This window comes from Apteryx rowi, unplaced genomic scaffold (genome assembly GCF_003343035.1).
Source record: "Apteryx rowi isolate R43461 unplaced genomic scaffold, aptRow1 scaffold_0, whole genome shotgun sequence".
NCBI lineage: Eukaryota > Metazoa > Chordata > Aves > Apterygiformes > Apterygidae > Apteryx > Apteryx rowi.
Genome location: NW_020447195.1, coordinates 10,896,987 through 10,921,310, shown reverse-complemented (window position 1 = coordinate 10,921,310; position 24,324 = coordinate 10,896,987). Strand labels below are relative to the sequence as shown.

The following is a 24,324-nucleotide window of genomic DNA, read 5'->3' as shown; positions in this document are numbered from 1 at the left end:
TGGGGCTTTTTATATACCCATATTGCAGGTCACTACAGTGCAAGTGCAATTCTTTGTTACTAGGAATGGGAAATGCTGAAGAGCTTGTCAAACCACAAATATTTCTACTCCTGTCCCATCTGCCCTGGTATTTCCTGCAAGACCGCTTGGGCTTCTTTTCTCAGTACACAAAGAGATGCCCTGATGTGGGCTTTCTTCAGAAGAGAAGTACTTCCAGGCAGGAAAGTTGAGGGACACATGGGGAATCACTTGCACGCATGTGTTCATGCACGCATGGCCACCCTGAAGCAGTTAACCATTAGTCCAAGTTGCTCAACTGGAAATCTGCACTCTAAAGACCAACTTTATCTTGCATTTCCTCTGTTTTGGTCTCTTTTCTTGAATTGTCCAGTAAGTGATCACCTTCGAGAAACAGGTACGTGCCCCAGGCTCTGTTGCAATAATTTAGCTTGATTTGTTTCAATCTGTTGAATTTTTATCACAAACAGGGTTAAAAAACTTTATTACAGGAAATGACTGAATTAAGTGGAGAATAACTTTGAAAATCATTTTTGGTGTGTGTGGTCTTCCCCMCCCCCCCCCCACCCCCCCCTTTCCAGGCACAACGTCTGTCGACACTGTCCCTTCAGTATGAGAAGAGGTTAACAGATGAGCAGAAAGGAGGAAGGAAGAAAATAAAGCTAGTCAGCAATTCGGTACGTGTTTTCATGCACGTATGCCATCCCTTTTGAGTATTTAAGCTGCCGAAAGTAATAATTCGAATTGGAAATTTCCAGGCAGATAGGTGACTGATGTGGACTGGCACTGATGCCAATACAATTATATCAACCCCCATAACTGTAAATACACAACTCTGCACATCTGAAATCTGTTTCTGTCTTGCTACTTCTCAAATATAGACATTATAGGCAGGGTTAGTAGATAAAAAGAAATGTTCTCTGGCTGCGACTCTCTTGAACATTATCTCCTGTTGTTCTGGTGTGGTGGGGGGGGGGGTAGGTTGTTCTTTTTGATGGACTATAAAGCCTCAACTAGCACAGCTGACCAGTTGTATTTGGGTAGGTGATCACATCCTAACCCTGTATGTGGGTTATGGTTGTGCAGTATGTTTGCACTTACGTGTTACTGTTGTGCACTGTTTCCAAAGATGATTCAGAAACCACAGGTAATTAATTATGCAGCTAGCTGCTTGACAGTCATAATAAATTGATGAGAATCCCCTGGGAGATGGTGTATGTCAGTAGTTGTCCAAGGTACTGTCCTAACTGAGTACTATCTCTCTGTCAAAGAGACTCCCAGGCACATGACAGTCTAAACTGATAAAGGCAGGCACAGATCCTGAGGCTAACAGTATCCAAGGTATGAGGAAGGGAGCGGGTTCATTGCAGAAGGTTGTGTTTGCTGGGGCTTGTTGCTACCTGATGTCACGATGAATCAGCCTAGTCCTCAGGGTTCGCATTAAATTTCATTTCTCTTAACAAGCCTTCTCCTAAGGATAGAATTGTGAAATGAGGCTTGGCTGCCTTCTCTAGGGAACAGTCATCTGAAGCACTCAGCTTTGCTCAGTAGAGAAGATGATGAATAGCATTGCTCTTCTTCCTTGAGGGAACGAATGCTCACAGATGTTAGAGGGATTAATGTTTTAGAAGTAGATATAAATAATAATCTGGGAAAATTAATAATAAAGTTATGACTTGGTGGATTGCCCCAGTGGTACTGTTTTTGTCATGAAGATGTGTGACAGGTGTCCATTGGCTTCTACAATGTGCAAGCACATTGTAATGCACAGTCACTTTCATTAAGGAGAACTTGTTTTGAATCTTTTCAAGTCCCTGCTGCTTGTGATTATAGAAAAAGAATGTTTCCAAATAGAGAGTAATCTAGCTTGCCAGTGTGTATAGTGTCTTCAAGAAGTGTCTTAGGGGAGCCAAAATACGTAAATGCCTTCCGTTCTTTGAATCTCCTGCTTCATATACCTATGAAGGTTTTTTTCTTTTTAGATAATTGAACATTTCCAGGAGATAGGCCCCATTAGATTTGTGTTTCTTCCGTGACGCTGAAGTTGTTTTGTTTTTCTCAGAAAATAACACATGGATACATGCTTTTTTGGATGATTACCATTACTGCATGGGACATACTAATGTGTTAGCTGAAAGCATTGCATTGTGTTATGTGCAATCCTTAAGTCTTAAGTACTTAAGTCATCCTATTTACTGGAAAAATCTTCCTGTCTTCTCAGCAAACAGATAAAATAGCAGACCTGACTGAGCCAAAGAAGGCCAGGGCTACAACGTACATTGCAACAGTGAAGGAAACCCTAAGCCAGGAAAACTATGATCTCTTCTCGAAGGCTCTTCAGCACTACAAGAAAACAGATGACTTCGATGCTATGTTATCTCAAATGAGCTCCCTCTTTACAGAGGATCAAAAAAAGCATATCTTGTTGCGAGGTATGATGACTTCTCTGGTATCTGTGTATGACATGGCCTTTGCCTTTTAAATAGACTTCAGTATTTCACAAGAAAGCGTTTTATCTTTTGAAGTGCGGATTGATCAGAATGATAGTCATTAGCATTCGTCAATTTATATCCCTAGATCTTATAGCAAATGCGTTACCAGTCTAGCTATCACACCTGAGTTTGTATGATGATGGGCCTAAAATAAAGAGTAACTGCATTGCATGGAAACTTGTGTTATTTTAAATTTATAAGTATAGTTTATTCCCTGTTATTTACGAGGTAGGATAAAGCATACGGTTGTGAGGAGTTGGATATATGCATTCAGAAGAGTTCAGTGTTAAGACAGTAAGTGTATAGAATAGCTACATAAATTTTATATTTAAATAATGGTGAGTATAAAGCAAGTGAGCTGGGGCAAACATAGATGGTTTGCTGGTTTAGCTGTTATTTGCCTGGATTTTTAATGAGTGCTGCATTGAGAGGAACTAGATTCCCACCAACATCTTAGCAGTGTGTTTTCTCTCTGAATTTTCCTTTCCCCCTCAATCTTGTCAAACTGAGAACGATCAGCTTTGAAAAGAGGAAGGGAACTGGAGCTTAGCTGCTCAGTTAGTGAGAAAGTGAGATGGGAAGTCCGTAAAAAGTGGAGCTGTTGCTGAAAGTCAATACTTTTATTGGCCCTATCAACATCTCTTTTCAGTAGGTGATGCTCCAGGATAATAGTGCACATATTGCAATAGGAAAACAGAACAGCTGCGAATCACGGGAAAGAGTGAAGCCTTAGAAGTCTTGGCAGCCTGAGCAAGATTGGTGCATCTTTTGAGGATGATCTCTGCTTGCTGCTTATGTTTTAAAAGTGATGGTAGCAATACAAAACAATACACTTCTAATTCTTATGGAGAGCAAAATGACAGATTTTAAAGAGAAGTTACTTGTCTAGTTTATTTGAATTCAGCTGCTAATACATTAGAAATAATTTCTGTTTGTGGATATGTGGAAAAAAGTGGAGCCTGCTTGTGAAAGTCAAAGGGAATCACGGAAGTTGTAAATTTTCTTGCTTTAACAAGTCTGACACAAAATTTCCTGGATTTTCTTGGCATGTTTATTTGTTTCTGTGGTTTTATTTTGGTTGGTAGGGGGCTTTTTTGTTTGTTTTCCAAACTATTTTAAAAACTTAAAACATCTGATTCTGGATCTGCTGTGTTCTTTTAGAGAAAGTTTCCTCATAAAGGCACAATAAGATTTGAGTATAAATTATTTTCTCATCTTGTAATTAGCAAGTGAGCAGGAGAAGACAGAGATAAGAGTTTGAAGCTGTCATTGATGATTTGCTGTGCATATAGGCAAATGGACAGATTTTTCTGTGACTTCTTTCAACTAAAAAAAATCAAAAAGCAAAGCCACTCTTGTAAACTGTTTTAAATTAAGGGATGAGAAGCTCTATATAAGTACTTAGTACTAATAGCAGCCACAATTTGTTTCCCAATATGTCTATCTTACTATATAAATAAGAACACTCTTGATAACCAAATTTAAGGTAATAGTTTAAGTCTGGTTTACAAAAGTGACAGGCAGCTGAAGTCTAAAGTTCACTTGACTCACAGTGAGATTTAGGCTAGTGGTAGGCAACCAGTTTACAGTGGGGTAAGACGAGCTGCAAAATAAACAGCATGTCAGTTGTTATTCTTTGCTACCTGCCTAGATGAATACTTTGACCCCCACAGTTTGTGATGTAGCTCACCTTTTTTGAAAGTATCTGTTTCACTGAGAAGTAAAGCTACTTCATATTTATAGTAGAAAAATTACAGTTTTATAACCTACAGCTACTGCTGGAAGCCTGAACTGTATCTAACTTCTGTGTAGCTTGTAAGTGTGGTTATTGTATAAACTACTAGATAATGAAATTTTGATTTTAATTTGTTTACCTGCAGTTTTTATTTTCATGTCATCTATCCTAGAAGCCTTGCCATCATAAGTTTCTGTGGAGTTTGCCTGTTGTGGACTGATTTTATTATTATTATTTTTTTAATTTCCTCTCCCTTTAATGAAAGAATTTTACCAGTTTGTTCGACCTCAACATAAAAAGCAGTTTGATGAAGCGTGTTGTAATCTGACTGGAGTAGGCTGTGGCTACAAACCTGAGCACAGCCTCCTGCGAGAACAGCGAGAGATACTAGCCAACAAAATAGGTGAGAAGCTTGTTTCCAGCACTGTGCAGGCTGTTATGTCCTTTTTGTCCAGTCCCAGAGCAAGACACATGTAATACATAGAAATGCCAGGGTGGAAAGCAATTTTGATTAAGCAAAATTGAACTAGGTAGCTAAGACTCCAAATTACAAAGAAACACTGTATATAAATCTCTGCTCTGCATGATCCTCTTGTTAACTAAGTGAGCTAAGGTGTTCATTATAATGTGTTCATATGGTGTTCGAGTGCTGTATGCACTGGAGCTGGTTATATAGCACCCCTGATTCCCCTCTCTACTTTAAAAGATTTTTTTTTCCAGTTAGTTAAATATACCTGCCTTCTCATAAGCATAGACAGATGCCTGAGCATTTGTTACTGCAGAGTTAGTAAAGATGACATTTCATTTCAAAAGGCCCTTTTTAAAGATCTATTTGAATCTTGTATCTAGCCTGTAGATCTGAAAAGATTTGTGTTTATTCCTGTCTTCCTTGCTACCCACATAGTGCCACCAGAATTGTGAAAAGAGGGTAATCATGTCATCGTAGAGCTTGTAAAGTCTTTGAAACACTGGAACAATAGATTATAAAAAAGCAGGGTCTTGCCTCATTCTCTCTTACCAGAGAAATGCATCTGCATCTCAAAGTATAGAGTTGACACACTTTGAAAAGCATCATTCTGTCTTCATTCTTCCCCGAGTTCACTGTTAATGGATTGGTTTGATTTAACAGCAGAAAAACAGAGCCAGCAGAAAACAACATTCTCAAAGGACTCATGTACTCAGCTAAACCCCGGGCTCCACTTGAACAAGGGAGGATTCCACCTAACAACAGGACTGAATAGTGCAGGTACACTTCATGTTAATAAAAGCATAATTCCAAGTTAATATATATTATGTTTTATTGTGTCACTTACTGTAAATTCTCCTGGTAGGGACTAATGTTTTCTGCATTCACATAGCACAAGTGGCTCACTATTTGTGGGTAAGAGTGATGCTAATTCAGAGTTTTCAGCAAGGATTGTACAAAATGAAATGCAAAAGCCAATTACTTAAATCAAGTTGGATATGAAAATACAACTGACTAAAGCTAGAAGTTTGCATTAGAGACTGACCTGGTATTCCTCAGTGAGGGCAAGGGTGGGTTGAGCACAAGGCTACTGGACTTTGGCCGGGGTTTCATGAAAGAGAGCAATTTAGGAAGGTAATTCTGAGTGAAGTCAGTATGGTTCCAGGTATGAAGAAGAAAATAGTCTCTGTTTTCAGTATTGTATATGATCCTCATGCAGAAAAGCTGTTTTTTCCAGAAACCTGGACTAGTAAATATATTTTGATAGTTGTACATAATTTCTGCATGCATCCTCTAACCTCATACTGTCCGGTACTTAGCTTTTGAAAATCAAAGGTCCAGTTCTGATTGATTGCAGATCTTCCTGAGAACATCTAGGGTTTTTTTCTATTTATTTCTCTCAAAGAAACAAGTAGGGTAGTTATTTCTTTCAGTTCATTTGATTTTAATTCACATGAATCATTTCTTTGTTTTAATTGTCTTGAGTGACTTTTATCTATGAGCAAGGGTTATAGCAGCTTAGATTTACTTTTTCTTAGGGAATAAAGAATAGCCAAAAGCTAATCTTTTCTTTTAAAAAAAAAAACAAAAAACAAAAACTGCCAGTGTTTCTTGGAAGTTTTTAAAAGCTTTTCATATGTGAAGCCATGTTGTTTCTTTAGATTTATTTTAGTTGCTCCTTCCTTCATTGCTTTTGTACTATTTTGTCTATTACTTCAGATTAGTTCTTCTTGTTTGACTTTATGCTTTCCTGTCTGAAAAAAGAATGCCTTTTCCCTTCTAGTAATCAGGGATGATAAATCTACTCTTTAAATTCAATCTCAGTTTACTTACCCATGTGGCAGGCCAGCATAGTTGGTTAAGCCATCTGTTTATAATGCTTCTACTTCTTCAAAGAAGTGCAGCATAACACTTTATTTATTGCTGACCTCCATGCACAAGTGGCTTTTGTGTCACCTTTTTCTCATTCCTCAGTGACCATCTGACGCATTTCTCTATTAAAAAAATAAAACAAAATAAAAACCCAAAGATGCCAGAAGGGTTCCGCAGAATTAATTTGTTCAGTTGCCATCGGCAGGAGCAGGTCCTGGCTCTGTCCAGGGTCATGTCAGAGGGAGGTACTTGGTTGCGCAGGCAGTGTTGGTATTACTGCTTTGAAATAGCCCAGGAACCCCCTTCTCAGTGAAGAGAATGATGGGTACAAAAGTCTGACCTGTTTGTTCCTTTCCAAGGGCTGCTCACGTGTATTTTGTCTCTCAGGGAAAAATCCCAGCCAAACTTCAAGGAAAGATGCTGAAAAAGCTTCAAGCTCTAGGAGAGAAGATCACCACCAGATGCTGAGGGCTACCTATCTCAAGGATGTGAAAAAGGCTTTGAACCAAAGCTCTTACAACCGTTTCTATGAAGCATTGTTAGCTTACAAGAAGACAGATAACTATGATACTATGGTATCGGTGATAGCAGCCCTCACCACTGAGAGGCCAGAAGACTTTCATCTCCTACAAAGTAAGGGACAACTTTGAATGCTTTTTATTTAATTGAAAAGAAGATATAGGTCCTGTGATCTCTTGTGAGCAGTGACCTCTCACTGGTTATTCGCAGTTAGTTTGCAAACTCCCCACTTTTTTGGATAAACTTTTAGCATTGGCAAAGTTTTTGTACCTCTCCCATCTTTTCGTTTAGCAAACCGGATAGATGGAACTAGCTTCAGGAAAGCTGTAGTAAATGAATGTCATCTGAGAGCAAAAAATGGCAAGGTTATAAGATGTTACTTCTGCATCTTCAGTTTAGGAATTGTCTGTTTAAAAAAAAACCACCACCACCACCAACAAAAAAACCCTTAAAACTGAGATAAGACCTCAGTAATTCCAGTCCTAACCTTCAGTCAAGCTAACTTCAGTCAAATGATTCTACTACCTTTTTTTTTCTTCAGTTACTGAAAGTGATTGCTCTTTAGAAAAGCCAATAATGACTATTGCATTGACTCAGCAATTAAAAGTCAAGAAAACAGAAAACTATACTGCTGCTAAGCTCTTTGGTCCCTTTCAGGTTCTGGTGATAAGCAATCGTACTTTTGCTTCACTATTTTTCTATAGAACTTTACACAGGAATAGTTATGGAACTGTGTCATGATTTAGTATCCTTATCATTCATATCAGTTTGAAATTTCTAAATGATTATTTGTTTTCTCAAAGTTTTCTTTCTTCATAGGTTTATTAATACAAGGATTTAGAAAGCTACAAGTGCTCAAAATTTGAGATTAGGTTTTGTTTTATTGTTTAAAAAAAAAAAGGGGAGGGGATTTCATGCTGAACTTGATTGCCTTGATGGAGACATCTCTTAATGTTGCATGTGCTATGTAAGATTTTAGTTCCACCTTCTCCCGCATCTTTGGTATGAACTCATCTGCAGGAGAAGAGTAGGTAGGAGATAAGTGTATGTAGGAGATGTATGCATACAGCGCATGCTGGGAAATGCTGAAATGGTTTCATCTGTTGTCTGTAGGAAATAATGATAAATATTCAATTGATCTAGAACAGATGTCATAGTCTCACCAAATTTTTAGAAAATAAATTCCTGTGGTGTGTCAAACTAGTCAAATTAATCTTAACACAGTGAAGAATGAGAGGGAAATGAACTGTGTGGCACTGTGAGTCATAATCTTTTCCTGAGCACTCTTTCTTACAAATAGAGAGCTGGTATCTTTAGGGAGCAAATGTTTTCACCTCAGATGACTCCACTGTGGAATTGTCCATGCCTGGCAATAAACCATACTGGGGATTTCTTAGAATTTGTGTGCATATGCTTTGAATCCTCAACTGACCAGACAGTAATGAGAGACTTCTTTTTTGAGAAAGTCTTTTCTGGTATTGTGTATACTTGATTTAGCTGGATCAATTGTCTGCTGAAGTGCTGGATCAGATATTTATGATTAGCTGTAGAGAGTGGAAGAACTTCCAAGTAAGTTGACAGTTTCCGATACCAAATACTCATCTGTCTTCTGGCAAGGAAAGCCATTTACGTATAAAATCAACAAAAACGTCGAATGTTCCACCATGCTGCAGATACTCTAAAGAATACAGCTGATGTTACCCAGCTTCCAAAGCAACAAGTATCCTGTTGTCAGGCATGCATTTTCCTATGTATTTGACTGTATTTTCTTTTGGACAGGATTTTACATGTTTGTGCGCCCTCATCACAAAGAGCAGTTCAGACAGATGTGTAAAGATTTGACTGGGATGGTGTGCGGCGAGGGAGAGAAGAAATTGCAACAGCAGGTGCAAGATGAAGGGAGCACTGGCTCCAGTTTGGAGAACTGGTGCGCTAAAGCAGAAAACAGCAAAGCTCAGATGAAAGTTCCCAGCCATGTACAAGGTTGGGAATGAACATTTCTCTGGAGTTTAAATTTTTACTAGTATTGTGGGTAGGGTCCAAGAGCCTCAGTTGTGGGCTCTGACCTCCCTGCACTAGACTGTGTAAAGGAAGGTCAAAACAATTGGTCCTGTCCAAAAAGCATAAAAAAATGAGTATAAGATAGAAGGCAATAGGTAGATGCAGATGGGGAAGTGCAAGGGTACAGGAAGAAAATCAGTTACAGTGCAGTTTTATTTAAAATGTGAAATGGGTTATGGCTGAAGGCAGATTTTTGCACCTAAGGGCTGCAAGAGTGGATCAAGACCAACTGTGTCTAGGAAGAATTTACCACAGAACTATTTCAATGTAAAAGTTCCCTTTCAGTAATAATGATATGTGTTAATAACAGAAACTTCTGTTACCATTGTGGCTTAAGAAAATAGTTACTCAAATTGTGTGCATGTGGGTTTTTTGTTGTTGTTTTTTCTTTTATTTTTTTTATACAGTGAAAACTCACTGGAACCTACTGCTAACTGCATTTTGCAAAGAGTCTGTGTAGTGTGTTCTTTGTTGCACTGTATTGTATGGTGTTTTTATGATCACATGCAGCTGCTTCCAAGAGTGAGATGCCAGAGAAAATTCAAAGAAAGATTTCCTCCTTCTGCTTTAGCCAAGAAAGCAAACCTGAATTGCCAAAGACGGAAGTATCAAAAGGAACCAGTAACATGAGAGCACCCACAAGCGCTGGAGCTGTGCCTATCTTTCCCCTACAGATGGAGCCAGAGTATGGTAGGTGTAGGTGAGATTTTTTGGATGCAAATCTCTCTCTAATTCTCAGGAATAGGATAAATTACAGAAAACGAAAATTATGTTGCTGTAATGGTAAACATGGTATGCTAAGTGGAATTTGTACTTTCTGCTAACTGCATCTATTCTGTCGAAATACTGCATTTTCTTTATCATGATGATGTAATGGTTTCCTGAGAATTTAGAGATTTTTCTTGTCAACTTCCATGTAAAGCAAGGATGTAATCTCGATTTCTGAATGGGGAACTGAAGCGTAGAGATTGAACAAGGACATGTGAAAGAAATAATGCAACAGAGACTTCTTAAAATTCACTGCATGCACTCTTGGTCATTGTTTTCTGTAGTGCACTAAAAGCATATACGTGTGAGAAATTCACAGGTTGTTACTGGAATTTAGTCATTCTCCTCTCCCTCTCTCTCTTTCTTTCTCCCTCTCGCTCTTACTGTTCTAGGAAGATTCCACTGCTCTAACTGCAAATCTGAGGATGATGTGCCTTTTAAATGTCCATTATGTGCCTTCACTTGCTGCAAAACATGTTGGGAGCAGCTCTTAAAGGTTATCTTGTTTATTGATTTCAGTTTTGCCTGAAACTGCTAGTGAATTTTGTGCTTTTGAAGCGAACCGTGTGGACAGCCCTGGAAACAGCATTCCTCTGTTTAGACAAAAACCGCCAAATCCTGATGAAAGTTTTACCACCTGAGCATCTCCTCTGTCATTTCCATGCTCTTCAGTTTGACTGAAGGCAGACTCCTGCCTTATGCTGTGCTTTGGACATAGGTGCAGCTCCTTCCGAGCTGTTTCCAGACGTTTTCCCTTCCAGAGTGATTCAGGCAGCAGGCTGTAGACATCAACTGGAAAAAAATTCTTTTGTACATCTGAATCTTTGTTTAAGTATTTTTCCTTGCCTAGTTCCGTTATTTTTTCCCTTGTAAAAGCCTCCTGTAAGGCACCATCATGAGATAAGGCATATTCATGCTCAAATATCTGCCATTGTGATTCTCTCCTCTAGCCCTCCTGGCTGAATAGGTTGTTGGATGAAGTTGCAGTCCTTTAGGTAAGAGGATATAAGTGATGCCTCAGTGCATATGTTTGGCAGCATCTTGCACAACACTTGATTCCCTACTCTTGTTGTGTCCTGGAGCCCAATCAGTAACCAGTTATCAGTCATCTGTGACCCTGGGCATGAAAGTATAACACAAGAGTGTTGAGTGGTTTCATAGGTGATGAAGAGGGCTATTAGTCAGCAGAGCTCAGGCAGCTATAAAAACAGTAGAGAAGGAAGAGAAATTTCTCCTGTCTGTGAACCTACAAGCAAGTGTGCAATAAACAGACATTCCAAATTCCAGAGAAAGGTCTGTTTCTCAGGAAGAGGACACTGAAATACGTCAGCTAAGTGCAGAAAATAAACAGTATACTAAAATTCATAGTTCCTGTCAACCCAAATAAAATACAGTAATCAAGACGGACTTTGTCCAATAGAAGCATAGAAAGAATACAGGAAAATACAAGAACACCAAAGGAAGGCATCTTGTGTTTGCTGCACATTGGATAACTAAACCAGTTGCCTTGAATGGGCATTGCAGCTGAGTACTCAGCTGTTCCTTCTATGCCAAAGTATAATTGGGCTGTCAAGCTATTGTGGATCTCAGAAGCATTCAGCAGATTCTTTCCTGAACTGAAGGCCTTTAAGTTTCACCTTTAAAATGAGTTTACCTTCACTTTCCCATCCACAAGTGCCATTATCACAGCTAATGACACTTCTACCAGTAGCCCAGTACTTCTAGTTTTGGTCCACTTTCTTTCTCTTGATTTTGCTGAAGATGTGTATTGAGGTTCGAAGATTGAGAAAGACATCTACATCTGCTCTTTCATGAACAACATGCTCCACTTCAGGGAAGAGTCATGCCAAGAATATTAGCATGTGTTTATAATCTCTGATACTGAAGAGTAAAGCTGACTGAGGAACACAATTAAAGCTCTGGAGAGTTTAATGATTATGTATGCATTCATAATCCCACAGGGAGATTTTTGTATTATCTCAGCCCATAAAAATCTACGCTGTAAATCTCTGAGGAAGTACTCTCTCTTTTTGCCAGTAAGATATACCTTGTAATTATTATTTTTGCCAGCTTAAGGATTCACAGAGATGCAACTGTTGTATATTGAGCAATTGTACTGGGCTGTATTGTGTTTTTCATCTTGAAGTTAGTAATTCTGAGGTCTGGATTTCATCTTAATCTCCAAGTTAATTTGCCTTTTCATAGCTCATAGACAAATTACAGAAACTGCTCAGCCTGCTTTTTTTTTTTTAATCACTCTTCTTTGTGATTGTACATCTTTTAGACTGGGGGGCTAAAGCAGTTTTGATTTGCTAGATGAGTCTTATTTCAGAAAGCCAATATAAAATCTTATTTGGGGAAATTGTTCAGTCCCCATCGATGTCATTCATTATTAATGACTTCCATATTTGCTGCATCACCTGAATGCAATCCTTGCAAGTTACAATGAAACTTGACCCCATGTTTTGCCAGCTGAAGGCAGGGGCAAGAAAATATCCGTTTTCCTTAGCAAGATGAAGCATACTTTGTGGTAGCATACTACAGCCCTTTGGGGGTCTTGCAAAGATCAAAAAAGACAAACATAGTTTAAAGCAAATCATAAGAACATAATAGCAGACATCCTGAGTCAGATGAAAGCATCGAGCCCGGCATCCTGTCTCTTGATAGTGGCCAAAAGAGGGTGCCTAGGAAAGAATACGACAGCATGGCAAGCATGGGTGATGATTCTTCCAAGTAATCTCTTGGTCCCCAAACCCATTTGCAGCACAAGAACTTCCTAAGCCGAAAAGAAGATTGGTCTGTGTTCCTCAAACCTGGAGGAACCAACTCCTAATAATTCCCTCCTTGTTCCTGTTCACGTCTTGATTCGTTGACTCCATTCCTACCAACGGTTGGATTTTGTGGCAGAGGCAACTTCACCAACAGGAAATGAGCAACCATGTGTTTGTGGTGTCTGCCCTCCAAACTCTCATCAGATAGTATTGGGGTTTGTCACCACTGACTGGGCTGGATTTGAAGATCTATGTTTGTTCTTTGACAAGAAGTTACTCACTATGTTTCTTCAGCTCAAATTCAGTTTCATGTATATTATATTATTAAGGAAGTGACTAACAGGCCATTATTCAAAATGCAATGACTTGTTTCTGCAAATTGTGATGTCCTTTCCAATATAATATTTTATTGTAACAGCTTACTGTTAGGGGAAGTCAGTGAATAATTTTGAAATACTTGGGAAACTTGCAGCACCAGAACCCCATGCACCTGAGGGGTTATTAGAGGGGTTAGTGATGGTGTGAGCTGGGTGATTTTCAGTATGTTTGGTGAAACTTTGCACAGAGTATGCCAGCATGTGCTGCTTTTGTTTTTAACTTTCAGTGCAGAGGCCTGTTGCTGCTTTTTAGTGTTGAAATGAATCATTTATTCGTGCTCTTCTTCCAGATGTTCCAGAGAAACTGTTGGTTGTTCTCATTTGTGCCATCTATAATATGGGCAAATAACCACTGATGCTGGTGCTGTTCTTCCAGTAAACAACATTTCAGCCTGTTGAGCTGGCAATACAAACTTTCTCACAAAGATTAAATTTATGTTTTACTATCTCACTTTTGAAATAAGCAAAGCATTTTAGCTTGATCAGTAACTATTCTTCAGAATAAACATAGAATTAGTCAGAATTAATTTGTAACCTGCTTTGTCCCTGACTGGACACTAAGCCCTTCAAAGAGCGTTGTCCTTTCAGAGTATAAAAAGAATGGTTGGGGTTCATCCGGGGGGTCAGATGGCCAAAGACCAGACTTCTTAAATTTAGGATTAATGATGAAGGAAACTGAAATCTGCATGGAGGAAATGGTTGCCTCGTGCACCCAGTCTTTTGCTGTTCACCTCCTAGAAAGGCGTGTGGTGGTGTGAAGAACTGCATGTACCTTGTTCCTCTACAGAAATCTTGGTCATGGCCACGTGTATTGCTGATGTCCTTGTATCCCCAGCAGATCACTTCCTTCTGATCTGTGCAGGAGGAAATAGGAGTTCAGGGAACTCAGCTGTGATCTTATGGGATTTTACTAATAACACGTACTTCTGTGCTTCACAACAGCTCTTGCAGGCTCTGTGTTTCCTCATTCCTGTATTTTTAGCCTTCCAGAAATATAGCTGTAATTCACCTGAGGCAACTGCTCTAAAGTTTGTTACCACTTCACCGGGAGGCTTTCTTTTTCCTCATTTTATTACTAGCCATTAAATAAGTGACTGCACAGTAACACTGCATTTGAAAATAGATAGATACATCATCTTGGGGACTGTCAAATGGCTAGCATGGCTCATATTTCATATTGGATGATTGCAAACTTAATAGAGGAATTTAATATATATTTTATGTGTTTTGTTCATTTCCATAGATGATGAAGAAATGCCCAGAATGCCAAAGTGATGTGAAAAAGAAGCAATTAATCCAAGTTTTCTTCTGGTCATAATCTCACCAAGAGAAAGGGCAAGTACTTCGTATCAGCAGGAAAATATTATTGGACTCTGACCCTCAGACTGAAAGGAAACAGGATAAAGGTTCATTTAAATGGACCCAGGCTCTGGATTGCATGCTGCGCACCATAACTTCACGTAACATTTTCTCTTACAAGGCTTATCAAATCTGAAAGCTCTATCTCTTTCTTCTTCATCACTGGCAGGAGACAAAGCAGTATTATCCTCAGTTAGAACTAAGCAGCTTAATTTCATATTTATTTTAGCTTGTAAATTCTGTAGTAACTTCTTTTAGGCTGAAACTTTGTCCTGAGGCAGCTGTCATTAATAGTCCCCTTCAGGTAATATCAGATCCTGGAAAAACCCTAGCAACAGTACTGCACTGGAATTGAGCTGGCTGAATAAGGAGGCCAGGCTACCCATCCTTACCGAACTGGTGTTCCTGGAAGAAATGATTCACATTCTGTTGGTGTTTGGCAGCAGCTGCTGTTTCCAATAGCATAAGATACTGAAAGGCTTAATTTTTTTTTTTTTTAAACAAATTCCGGTGGTTGGATAGTGATCAGAAACAATCCCTTGTGCCTGCTCTGCACCCCAGATCCTGATTCCTTCCATAATACTGGGATTTTGAAAACATGCTTCTGAGGAGGGTTTATCTTCTGCTCAGCACTGATATTCCTATTGTGCCTCAGTTATCTGGGTTTTTTTTCCAAGTACAGAAAGGAACTAATTAACTTTAATCTTCATAATAAATCAAGTTGGATGGGGGGAGGGAGGGACACTTCGTATTTCCACTCTCTGTGAGTAGTGAGTATTAATATTTTGTTAACTTAAGAAATTGTATCAATTTTAAATCTTCAATGGCTACTATAAATTAAGCTATAAGTAAAAATGTTTTTGTGTCTTAATTAGGTTGTATTTGATTCCCCTCCCCCCCAGATATAAATAAATTGGTGTTACTAATTAGTCTTATGGCTCCTGTGATAAAGGAACCACTTGTTATATCATTTGTTTTCAGAATTTTCTTGGAAAAATATTCTCTAATTATTTTAAAGGGTCGTGTCTCCCCCCCAGCAGTGTATAGGTGGATTTCAGGCCAGTGGAATTTTGGCGAGTTTTATATTTATTTTTGGTATCTCAAAAAGGTGAGCAATATTCTAACAAATTTTCAAAAATTCCCCCCCCCCCCCCAGTTGCATAATTCAAAACTGGTGTGTTTTAAAATTTCGTAGTTGCTGGGCCTTTTGTCCTCAATGATATTTATTTATTTATTTTCCAATTAGAATCCACTTACTTAAACTACATAGTAGTGTGATACTATGCTTCTCATGCATTAAAATGTGGACTAATATGCATGTATGCAAGGCTGGGTTCATATACATTCAGGCTGTATGGAGAACATGAAAAGCAGTGTTCTTAAATGACAGTGAAACAGAAATCTTCCTTACTTCTTTAAATAATAATTAGAAATAATGAAGATTTGGACAAGTGTGACGGTAACTTGGGACTAGAATATATTCTGACATGTTTAAAGTTGTGGATGAATTATACCTTCTATCTGTCTGCATATCTGTACTCAAACACAAATTTAATAACTGACCTGTTGAGTAATTACTCTTCAGCAATTTTTTTTTTGCATCTGTACTGCTATTTTATTCTCCACTATTTTCCAGGAAATGGAATATTATGTTAAAGACAGAAGTTAGTTAAATTTCAATTTTTAAGTTTTCGTCTCTTTAAAAAAAGAAAGAAAGAAATTGTGTTTAAACACATCAGATTATATTGCTGATTAAAATACAGGCTTATTTAGTTTATTATTTCAGTGCACTGTTGATGTTGATTTAGATCCTGGAAACATGGACAAATAATGCAGAGAAAGCTCTAGATATTCCAAATATGCATGGGAAAACTTTAGAAAATTTAACTCACAGGATTTATATGTCCTGTGAGTTAAACTGTGCGTGCGTGTATGTGTATACACATGCACACACACACACAAACTATATATACACATACACATATAAACATAAATATCTTGTGAAAATGAACAGAAAATGTTTGGGGAGAAGATATCAAGTAGGCATTCATGTTAAATTCTTGTCTTCTAAAAGAGCACAGAGCTTTGTGAGATGTGATCGCTGTGATGTGTTTAATGATGGAAAGGCTGCGCGTTGCTGGACTAAAACCATGCAGGAAACACGAAACAGCCAAGTTCCCCAAAACAAAGCAACTCCATACCTGAAATATAGTTAGCTTTTCTTTGTTGGTAAAAGATTTTTTTTGTTTAGATCGTGCCTTCACAAGTTGTGCCCTGAATGTTCTTTTTAATCATTAGTTCTTTTTTTTCTTTTTTTAACAAGTATAGCAGTTACTATTGCATTGTAGAAGTAAAAAAAATGCTTTCAGGGGAAAGCAGATCAGGCAGCTGCTGCTGTTTTGCCCTCTCTCAGCAGCTTTGGGGTGGTCTGAGTTCCCCGGGGGGGACGAGCGTCACAGCTGCCTCTGCGCAGTTCCCAGCAACTTCTTTTGGATTCTTGCTTTGATTTCTCAGTATTGCTCGAGGCCTGGGCAAGTACTGGGATAGGAAGTCTAAGAAATGAGGGAGCAGTAAATAGTAAAAAGTTATTTAGTAGTAAGATAGCTTAGTGCCTTGCCTACTCTATAGAGACCTCTCCTGTGAGAGAAGTGCAGCTTGCCCCTTTTACCACTGGAGGGAAGTCACAACACAGGACAGCGTGCGAGTTTTCATTTGTGGCGTTAGCCTTGAGCGTCTTCAGAGAGTGAGCGAAATGATGGCTTTGCTTACATTTGCCTAATGGAAATTACGTGCTATGGACTTCCAAAACGCTGTAGGATCCAGCAAGTGCTCAGCAAAGACCGACTGAAATAAAAGATACGTGTGATCTGCTAGAACAAAAAGTATGATTTTTACACCACCTCCACCCCAACTAGAAGAGTTTTCTAGCTATGCGCCCTTTTCTTGCCACCAAACTTGGTTTAGTCTGGAAGACTGTTCCTACTTGGGATTGCTCCACTGTCATTGAGATGGGGCAGAGGAGCTATATTATATTATCCTGTGCTTTCAGGAGATTCACCTGCTTGTTCTTTTAATCTTCAGCAGTCAGATCATGTAGTTGAAGAGATTTACTGCTACCTGCCTAGATTGGCTGAGTCCACCCTAACAGACTGAAACATTTCCATGCTCCTACCAATGGATCTGCTGATTGCCTTTGGAATCAGTCTGGTTTTGTTGCCGCTTTTTTGCGCAGTGGGAATTGTACTGCCCCAAATTTGGAAGTCTTCTCTCAAGCAGCATGGATGAACGCCAACAAGCATACCCATGGTGTGAGCACAGCCAGCCCTCAAGAGCTTGTCCCTGTCTGCAGCTTATGTGCACATGATTTAGTTCTAGTTTTAACAGGTCTTTCACTCTGTCATTCCTGGCCTACATGTGAAGAGACTTACTGGGAAAGTTATGCCGGTCAGTTTGGGAGAGGGGGAGCAAGTTGCTTTTTGTGGTAGTGTCCTTAACCAGGACACCTAACCTTAAACTGTAAACCCACAGGAACTCCTGTTGTGATAGAAGACAATTCTGAACTAGAGGTTAGGTCTCACCCTTGTAGATCGCTTGTTGTCACTATGTAGTAACCTTATTAACTGTTAAAGAGCGAGGGATTATGCAGGGGCTGCCACGGCACACGGCTCTGGTTTGTGGCAGGCTCCCTGCAGAGTTGTTATCTGACCTGTGATCAGACCTCTAGCCCTTCTCCTTCCCCTTTCTTCAACTTCTCTGCTAAATAGTTGAGCTAAATATTCACTGACCGCTCCCAGTAGCGGGTTGCTCCAGAATCTCTTATCAAAAAGGACTGCACACACGTTTCCACTCTCCCTATCTTCCAAAGAAACGTTCAGAGGCTTTTATGTCATTCTGAATCTTTTTTCCTTACCCCGGTACGTTCCTCCTAAATGTGTTTAGAGTAACTTGGGAAGGAGCATTTCAATAGAAAAGTGCGTTGTGTTTCTCATTTGGGTCTTAAGAGACCATCACTTAGGAGGAGAGACTTTTGTGACCAGAGTTAACATGCAGCTCATCCTGGATGGGAATCTTCTTTTCATTCTTTGCCTCTCGTCTGAAAGTGTGCTGACGTTAATGCTGCTCGCACACATGCGTGTACACACGCACACACACCCCTCTATCCAATGAAACCTTGTAGAAGAGGATCACCAGGAACCAGATGTCAGGATGTGCTGCAAGAGGCAGATAATAATCTTTTTGTCATCTTGAAACAAGTTGCTTTTACAAGGAAAGACAGAGATAGTACATTATTTATGAAAACCAGAAAATGAAAATAAGAATTGTTTCAGATAAATCTGCATTGTGGTACCGGATTACAGGAACTGATCCAAAGTACAAGTCTTCAGTGGGAGGAAAACTTCTAATGGACACTCATCTCTGATTTTTGGGAAGCAAATGACACACGAGTTACACATCATGGAGGAAATAGATATTAATCCCTTTGTGTTGCCTCTGTCTTGCAGCGGTATGACTACATCTGGAATATTGCATTCTGTTTTAGTGGTGTCATTGAAAAATTTTTTTCCCCTCTTTTCCTAATCAAATTTGACAGAAATCAGAAAAGAGTCAGAAAAAAAAATTGTCTTACCAGGAAAGAGATGAGCGGTACCTTTTCTTGGATAAGCGACTGCTGATAGAGAGTGTGGAATCTCTTTGCTTTTCAGGCTTTTCTCCGTATAGCAGTGAGAAACATGATTTTTGCAAAAACAGTTGTGAAAAGTGCTGCTTCTGGCCACCCTGAGGCTCTCGGAGCTCTGGTGCCCTGTGTGGGCAAGCGAAACCTGAGCCTTGAGGATCCGATGCTGCCTTCCTCCTCTAGGCTAGCCGCTCAGGTCGGCCCGTGGGTAGCGAGTAGAGCTGCTGCTTGCAGCGATCCCACAAACTCGGGCTCAGAGGTTAGCTGCTCACGTAAAAGAATAGACAGAAGAATAAGCAAAGGTCATTGTTTTACCAGCCTCTTATCCCTCTAAAAGGAAAGGATTACATGGGGAAGACAGGGCATTTCACTCTCCAGGAAAGTTAAGCTGACAATTGTTCATCATTATTAAATTTGGAACAAAAATAGCTGATAGCAGTGCACTGCAGTATGGTGAGAAGCCTGTTGGTCCTCCCTGCTGTGTTGCATGCAGCTCAGTGCTTATCGTAAAGGGGGTATAGGGACTCCCCATCCAGGATTTGCTGTCCACATTTGCCTAATGTATCTTGTGGATTGCTCTGTCCAAACTACAGGTTTAAACAGATGTTCTTAACAAACAGCATGGTAAAGGATGTTAATGTGTTTTGGGGGAGATGAGGGGGCATTGCTTTGGTTGGGTTGTTTTTTTTCATCAAAGAATATTGAGGAAGATGATGAAAGAAATGAAGCTGTTCAGATAAACACTTTGCGTAGTCATTTTACACTGCTGCAGTATTTCAGTATTTATCTGTGTGGTATTTATCTTTTCAACCTACTCACAAGTTTGCAAAAGTCTAGATGAGGTGATTTCTGACGCAGCTTCTTGGAAAAGTCTAGATGGGTCAGTAAGAGAGCAGATAACAGACTAAAGGTCCATATGAAATCCATGATAGGAAAATGGAAAAAAAGTTTCTGGCTACCAGAAAAGGAGATAAACTGGTTTTGCACTAAACTGTGTGAAGTGGCAGACTGTCCTCAGATGAGGTGAAACTCAGTTAAAAGAGGTCTCGCATAAATTCTCCAACTGCGTAAATTGAAACTTGGGGCTTTGGGCTTGATGCAAGCTGGTGGTTTTGCTGAGCAGAAACCTCTCTCAAAGGAATGTGCCCCCACCACAGAAGGGGCCCAAAGGACAGTGCTCAGACTAGTTGCATCATGTCAATGGTTAAATATATCAAATTGAGGAAGTAACCCCATTAAATGGGGTTACAACTCATCAGGATTACATTTGGAAGCTACAAGTGTGTGTACAAGTGAGATAAACAGCAGTAAAATTAAAATCAATTTTAGAGAGCAGCCTGTAAAAGCTAGCTCATCACCTGTTCTGTTTAGGTTGCCAAACATGATGAAACCAGTTACCAGCAACATTTTGGGGGAAGTGCAAAGTCCCTCTCAAAAGGCCTAGAAGCAGATGTTGTGAGCAAAGTGTTATAAAACTGAGCTGGCTGAGTGTTTTTGCTCCGGGCTGAATCAATATACTGACAATAAAGCGCTGTAGAAATCCCACTCCATTGTGCATCATTAGCGAATCTGAGCCTTCTTTCCTTTTTGTCTCATTCTACAGCTCTTGATTACGAAAACGCTTCACTGCAAGTGAAAGCAGCCTATGTCATGCGATTCACTCGCTAATAGTTTTTTTTCAAACAAAATATTTGGACCCTCTTTGACCCTAGCAAGAGTGAGACAAACAGCTTGGCTACAGTTTTTCTTTAATCATTTTGGGTAGAAGCTGATCTCACTGGAAGAAGCTTTAGATTTCTTCTGAACATTGGGTTTTCTTTGCTTTCTGTTTCATAGGAAACTGGTTTTGGTTTTCTTCATTTTTTAGTTCTTTTTTTTGGTAAATTTTGTAAATATTTAACCCTTGTAGGCTTGATCTTTAACCACATTAAGAACAAAATCCAAGCAGATTCACCATCCAGAGAAGGAGTGCAGAAACAATGATTTAGGTCTGGAGGTGTGACAGCTTTTTGTTTCTGTCCCAGATATTAAATCTGGTGTTGCAGAAGGCCAACATTCAAATCTGATTCATTAACTCTCTCTAATGATTTGCAGGGTACTCAGGAACCTTGCTGGCACCTGAAGAGAAAACTTCCACCTTCTCTAACCTCCTCACTGTGGCTCTCCTTTGTGTTTCCAGACGCTTACCATTTGCTTTTTGAAAAGCAGAAATACACAATTCAGTTTTGACTATTCAGGTGCAGCAAAAATATTTGGGAATTCTGAGGTCGAGAGGTGAGGAGGACATAAGGATCCTGGGCTTTGCAAACAAAGAGGATGCTCTTACATGTGACTACAATTCAACCCATATCTTGGTCACAATCGTAATACAGCTCTGCAAACGTGAAGAACGCCATTGACTGCGGTGTTGGGCTGCCCAGCACAAAAGAGATGTTGACAAACAGGAGCGAGTCCAGTGGAGGGCCCCTATGACATGGTCATGGTGGTGGAGCCCAGGAGGAAGAGAGGCTGGGAGAACAGAGCCTGGAGAAGAGAAAGCTGCTTTTGGAGGGGGATCTTCCATTGCCAAATGGGGCTGCAGAAGAGATGGAGTCAGACTCTTCTCAGAGGTCATGGTGAAAGGATGAGCGGCAACGGTCATAAGTTCAGCAAGGGAATTTCCAACAGGATGTAAGGAAAGAAATGTTCACTGTGGGAGAGTGAGCGAGCACTGGGATGGGGGCCCAGAGAGGGGGGAAGTTGTCATCCCTGGAAATCTTCAAAACTCAGTTGGACAAGCTGAGCCACATGATCCAGCTTTGAAGTTGGCCCTGTTTGGAGTAGCAGGTTCAACTAGAGACCTCCAGAAGTCCTTTCCTACCTAAACTTTTCTGTGATTCTATGAAACGTCTGATGTCTGATACTCAGAAATGCCTAGTTGTAGTAGCTAACCAATGCAAAAGAGTGCGTATAAGAAAATAGGAGACCCTTGAGAAAAATCTAAACTGTGACAGATGCTAGAGAATCCTACTTTATTTTGAACATGTTGGTTTCGTAAACTGGTTTTATAAATATTCTGTATTCCTTCGTGGCCTTATTGACAACTGTATTCTTGAGTAGATCTTTCTTACAACTGAAACGGTGGTGGGAAATTCATTGGGAGCCCCAGTGGGAATATGCAAGTGTACTGAAGCGCTGTTGTTTTTTCTGAGGAAGAGGCACATAGTCTGGTTCAGCCTTGTCCAAAGGTCTGCATAACAGACAGCAAAGCTGGACCTGATGGCAGCAAGATGCAAGTCTAGGCAATAATTCCACAGAAAATGACTTGTGGAAGGATATTTGAAGACTTTTCGGTGTCTCCACGTGGAGATGCTTCACGAGTTGTACATATTAAGCAAGTGTGTTTAGGAACGGGTTATTGTTTTAGGGCCGGTCTCTTGCACGCTTTTGTTCTGAACAAGCAAGACTTTGCCGGCTGCTGGTTGCTTGTTATCCCGACTGTTATCTTGAGAGATTGTAGCGGTGGTGGTGCTTTACTACTATAAAACCTACCAAGTGTTTTATTCTAGTAGGAAGCCAGCACTTTAATCTGGCAGGCTTAGGATGGCGGAGACCTGCCAGAAAGGTGATGGTCGGGGGCCCTGGGAGTTGGGGGACGTGCCCTTAGGGGAGAGCTGACGGGATTCGCGTGACGGGCAGCGGCGGCAGATCATGCCCGTTTGGCGGCTTCACGGCTGGAGATGGCAGACTGCAAAATTAAAAGGGCTGTAATACAAAATGGCAAACTTCCCAGATGAGTGTGCTGTGCCTTAGGATGTAACTGGTAAGTAGATATGTTTTCTTCTCTTCTTTTTGTTGGAAAATGTGAAAGGGGAGGGGAGGAGGGGGAAGACAAGCTGTTTCTCAACTAACTATTGTGGAATCAATTGCGTTTTCCCCTTCCTCATTGCTTCCTGGCACCTTTCATGTTAGGAGACAAGGTTGCTGAGAGGAAACGCGAAGGCAGGCTTGCAGATATGGACCGCGTGCTGCTTTTCCAGGGGCTCAGTCAGGAGCAGCACTTCTGCTTTTACGCTGAAGAGAAGGTAAATGCTCTGTCCTTCCTCCTGCGCTCGCAATACGGGGACCAGGGCAGGTGAAGCAGAAATGGAGCGAGGAGAAGGTGAGCTCTCCGACACGTGTGTTCCTTGGTAGCACATAAAGCAGTTTGCCGATAAGCCCCTGACTTTCCTTGGCTTGAGAGGGAATTTTGTGAGATAGATCAGAAGGACAAAGTCCTTTTTTCACTTATTTAAGCACGGGCAGTGCACAGCTAGGAGGCACTGGCAAACGCACGCTTGTGGGGATCTGCTGAAACAGTGTATGGGTACGGCTCTGGTCCGCTTTCGTAGAAATGTTTGGGGTCGAGGACTTCTGCTAAAGTATCACCTGTAGTGTATTTAAATCCTGACTTTCTCAGGACGCTGTTATCCCACAAAAGCCAAGGCAAGCGTATCTGTGTTAGCATTATGTTTGGAGCTAGCACATCATCCTCAGTGCTCCTGAAACCAGAAAGTTAAAGCTGTGAACCTGCTTTTGAGGTTGCATTGCCTAGCTACTGCAAATTTTGGCTGTTTTTACAGGGTTCATGTGAATTACTTGGTAAATATAGCGTGCTGGGGGGGGGGGGTGTCACGCAGGAGCCCTGGGAGAGCAAGGAGTTTGCTCTTGTAAGCTGGAACAGACTGTGGCAGTGATTTTGGCGGCAATGAGAAACAGGGAGCATCTGGGCTGTGTTTGGAGGCAAACAGTGCCCACGATAGAGAGATCCAGAAATGCAGTTACTGGGAAGTCGTTTAACGTTTACAGCTAGGGAACAGAGTGTACAGAGGGGAATTTCCCTACCTTTCCCCAGCAAAAAAAAAACAAAAAAACCCATAAAATTATCAGCATAAAATTTGCAACAGTCCGAATCCCACCTGCTTCCTTGCCCCGCGCAGGCAAGTACACCGCACTGGAGTGAACCCTCTGCCTTTAGTATATGCCTATAAAAGCAGCTGCCGCGAAGCGAAAACAGCGCGGGCGGCCGCGGGAGGGGGCCGGGCCGCGGGGCCGCGGGGCGTTGCGCAAGGGGGGTCTTTCCCGCGGCGGGGGGGCGGCCAGCGGCTTTAAAGGTGCTGCGCGGGGAGGGCGGCCGAGCTGTGCGGGCCCGGCGGCGGCGCGGTGAGGGCCGGCGGCAGCGGGCAGGGCAGC

The 24,324-nt window shown here is 40.6% G+C and overlaps 2 protein-coding genes across 15 annotated transcripts in view; both read left to right on the top strand.

Annotated features, from left to right (window-relative positions):
- RTEL1 (regulator of telomere elongation helicase 1) overlaps positions 1-15,364 on the top strand; it is a 54,018-nt gene extending 38,654 nt beyond the window's left edge. For 3 of the 13 annotated variants that reach the window (XM_026056017.1, XM_026056028.1, XM_026056007.1), the window contains 9 exons: positions 600-695; positions 2,240-2,450; positions 4,511-4,648; positions 5,375-5,491; positions 6,971-7,216; positions 8,882-9,085; positions 9,674-9,853; positions 10,324-10,427; positions 14,323-15,364. In XM_026056017.1, the coding sequence (XP_025911802.1) occupies positions 600-695; positions 2,240-2,450; positions 4,511-4,648; positions 5,375-5,491; positions 6,971-7,216; positions 8,882-9,085; positions 9,674-9,853; positions 10,324-10,427; positions 14,323-14,397 (1,371 nt within the window). In that variant the 3' untranslated portion in view covers positions 14,398-15,364. Of the gene's footprint in view, positions 1-599; positions 696-2,239; positions 2,451-4,510; positions 4,649-5,374; positions 5,492-6,970; positions 7,217-8,881; positions 9,086-9,673; positions 9,864-10,323; positions 10,428-14,322 lie in introns of those variants that run through there. The other 10 variants (XM_026056036.1, XR_003251953.1, XR_003251948.1 and 7 more) reach the window with 10 other exon arrangements.
- A 147-nt stretch (positions 15,365-15,511) lies between these two features.
- TNFRSF6B (TNF receptor superfamily member 6b) overlaps positions 15,512-24,324 on the top strand; it is a 15,568-nt gene continuing 6,755 nt past the window's right edge. The window contains exons 1-3 of one of the 2 annotated variants that reach the window (XM_026056122.1): positions 15,512-15,546; positions 21,208-22,915; positions 23,065-23,254. The gene's annotated coding sequence lies outside the window, so the exon portion shown is untranslated. Of the gene's footprint in view, positions 15,547-21,017; positions 21,110-21,207; positions 22,916-23,064; positions 23,255-24,324 lie in introns of those variants that run through there. The other variant, XM_026056112.1, reaches the window with a different exon arrangement.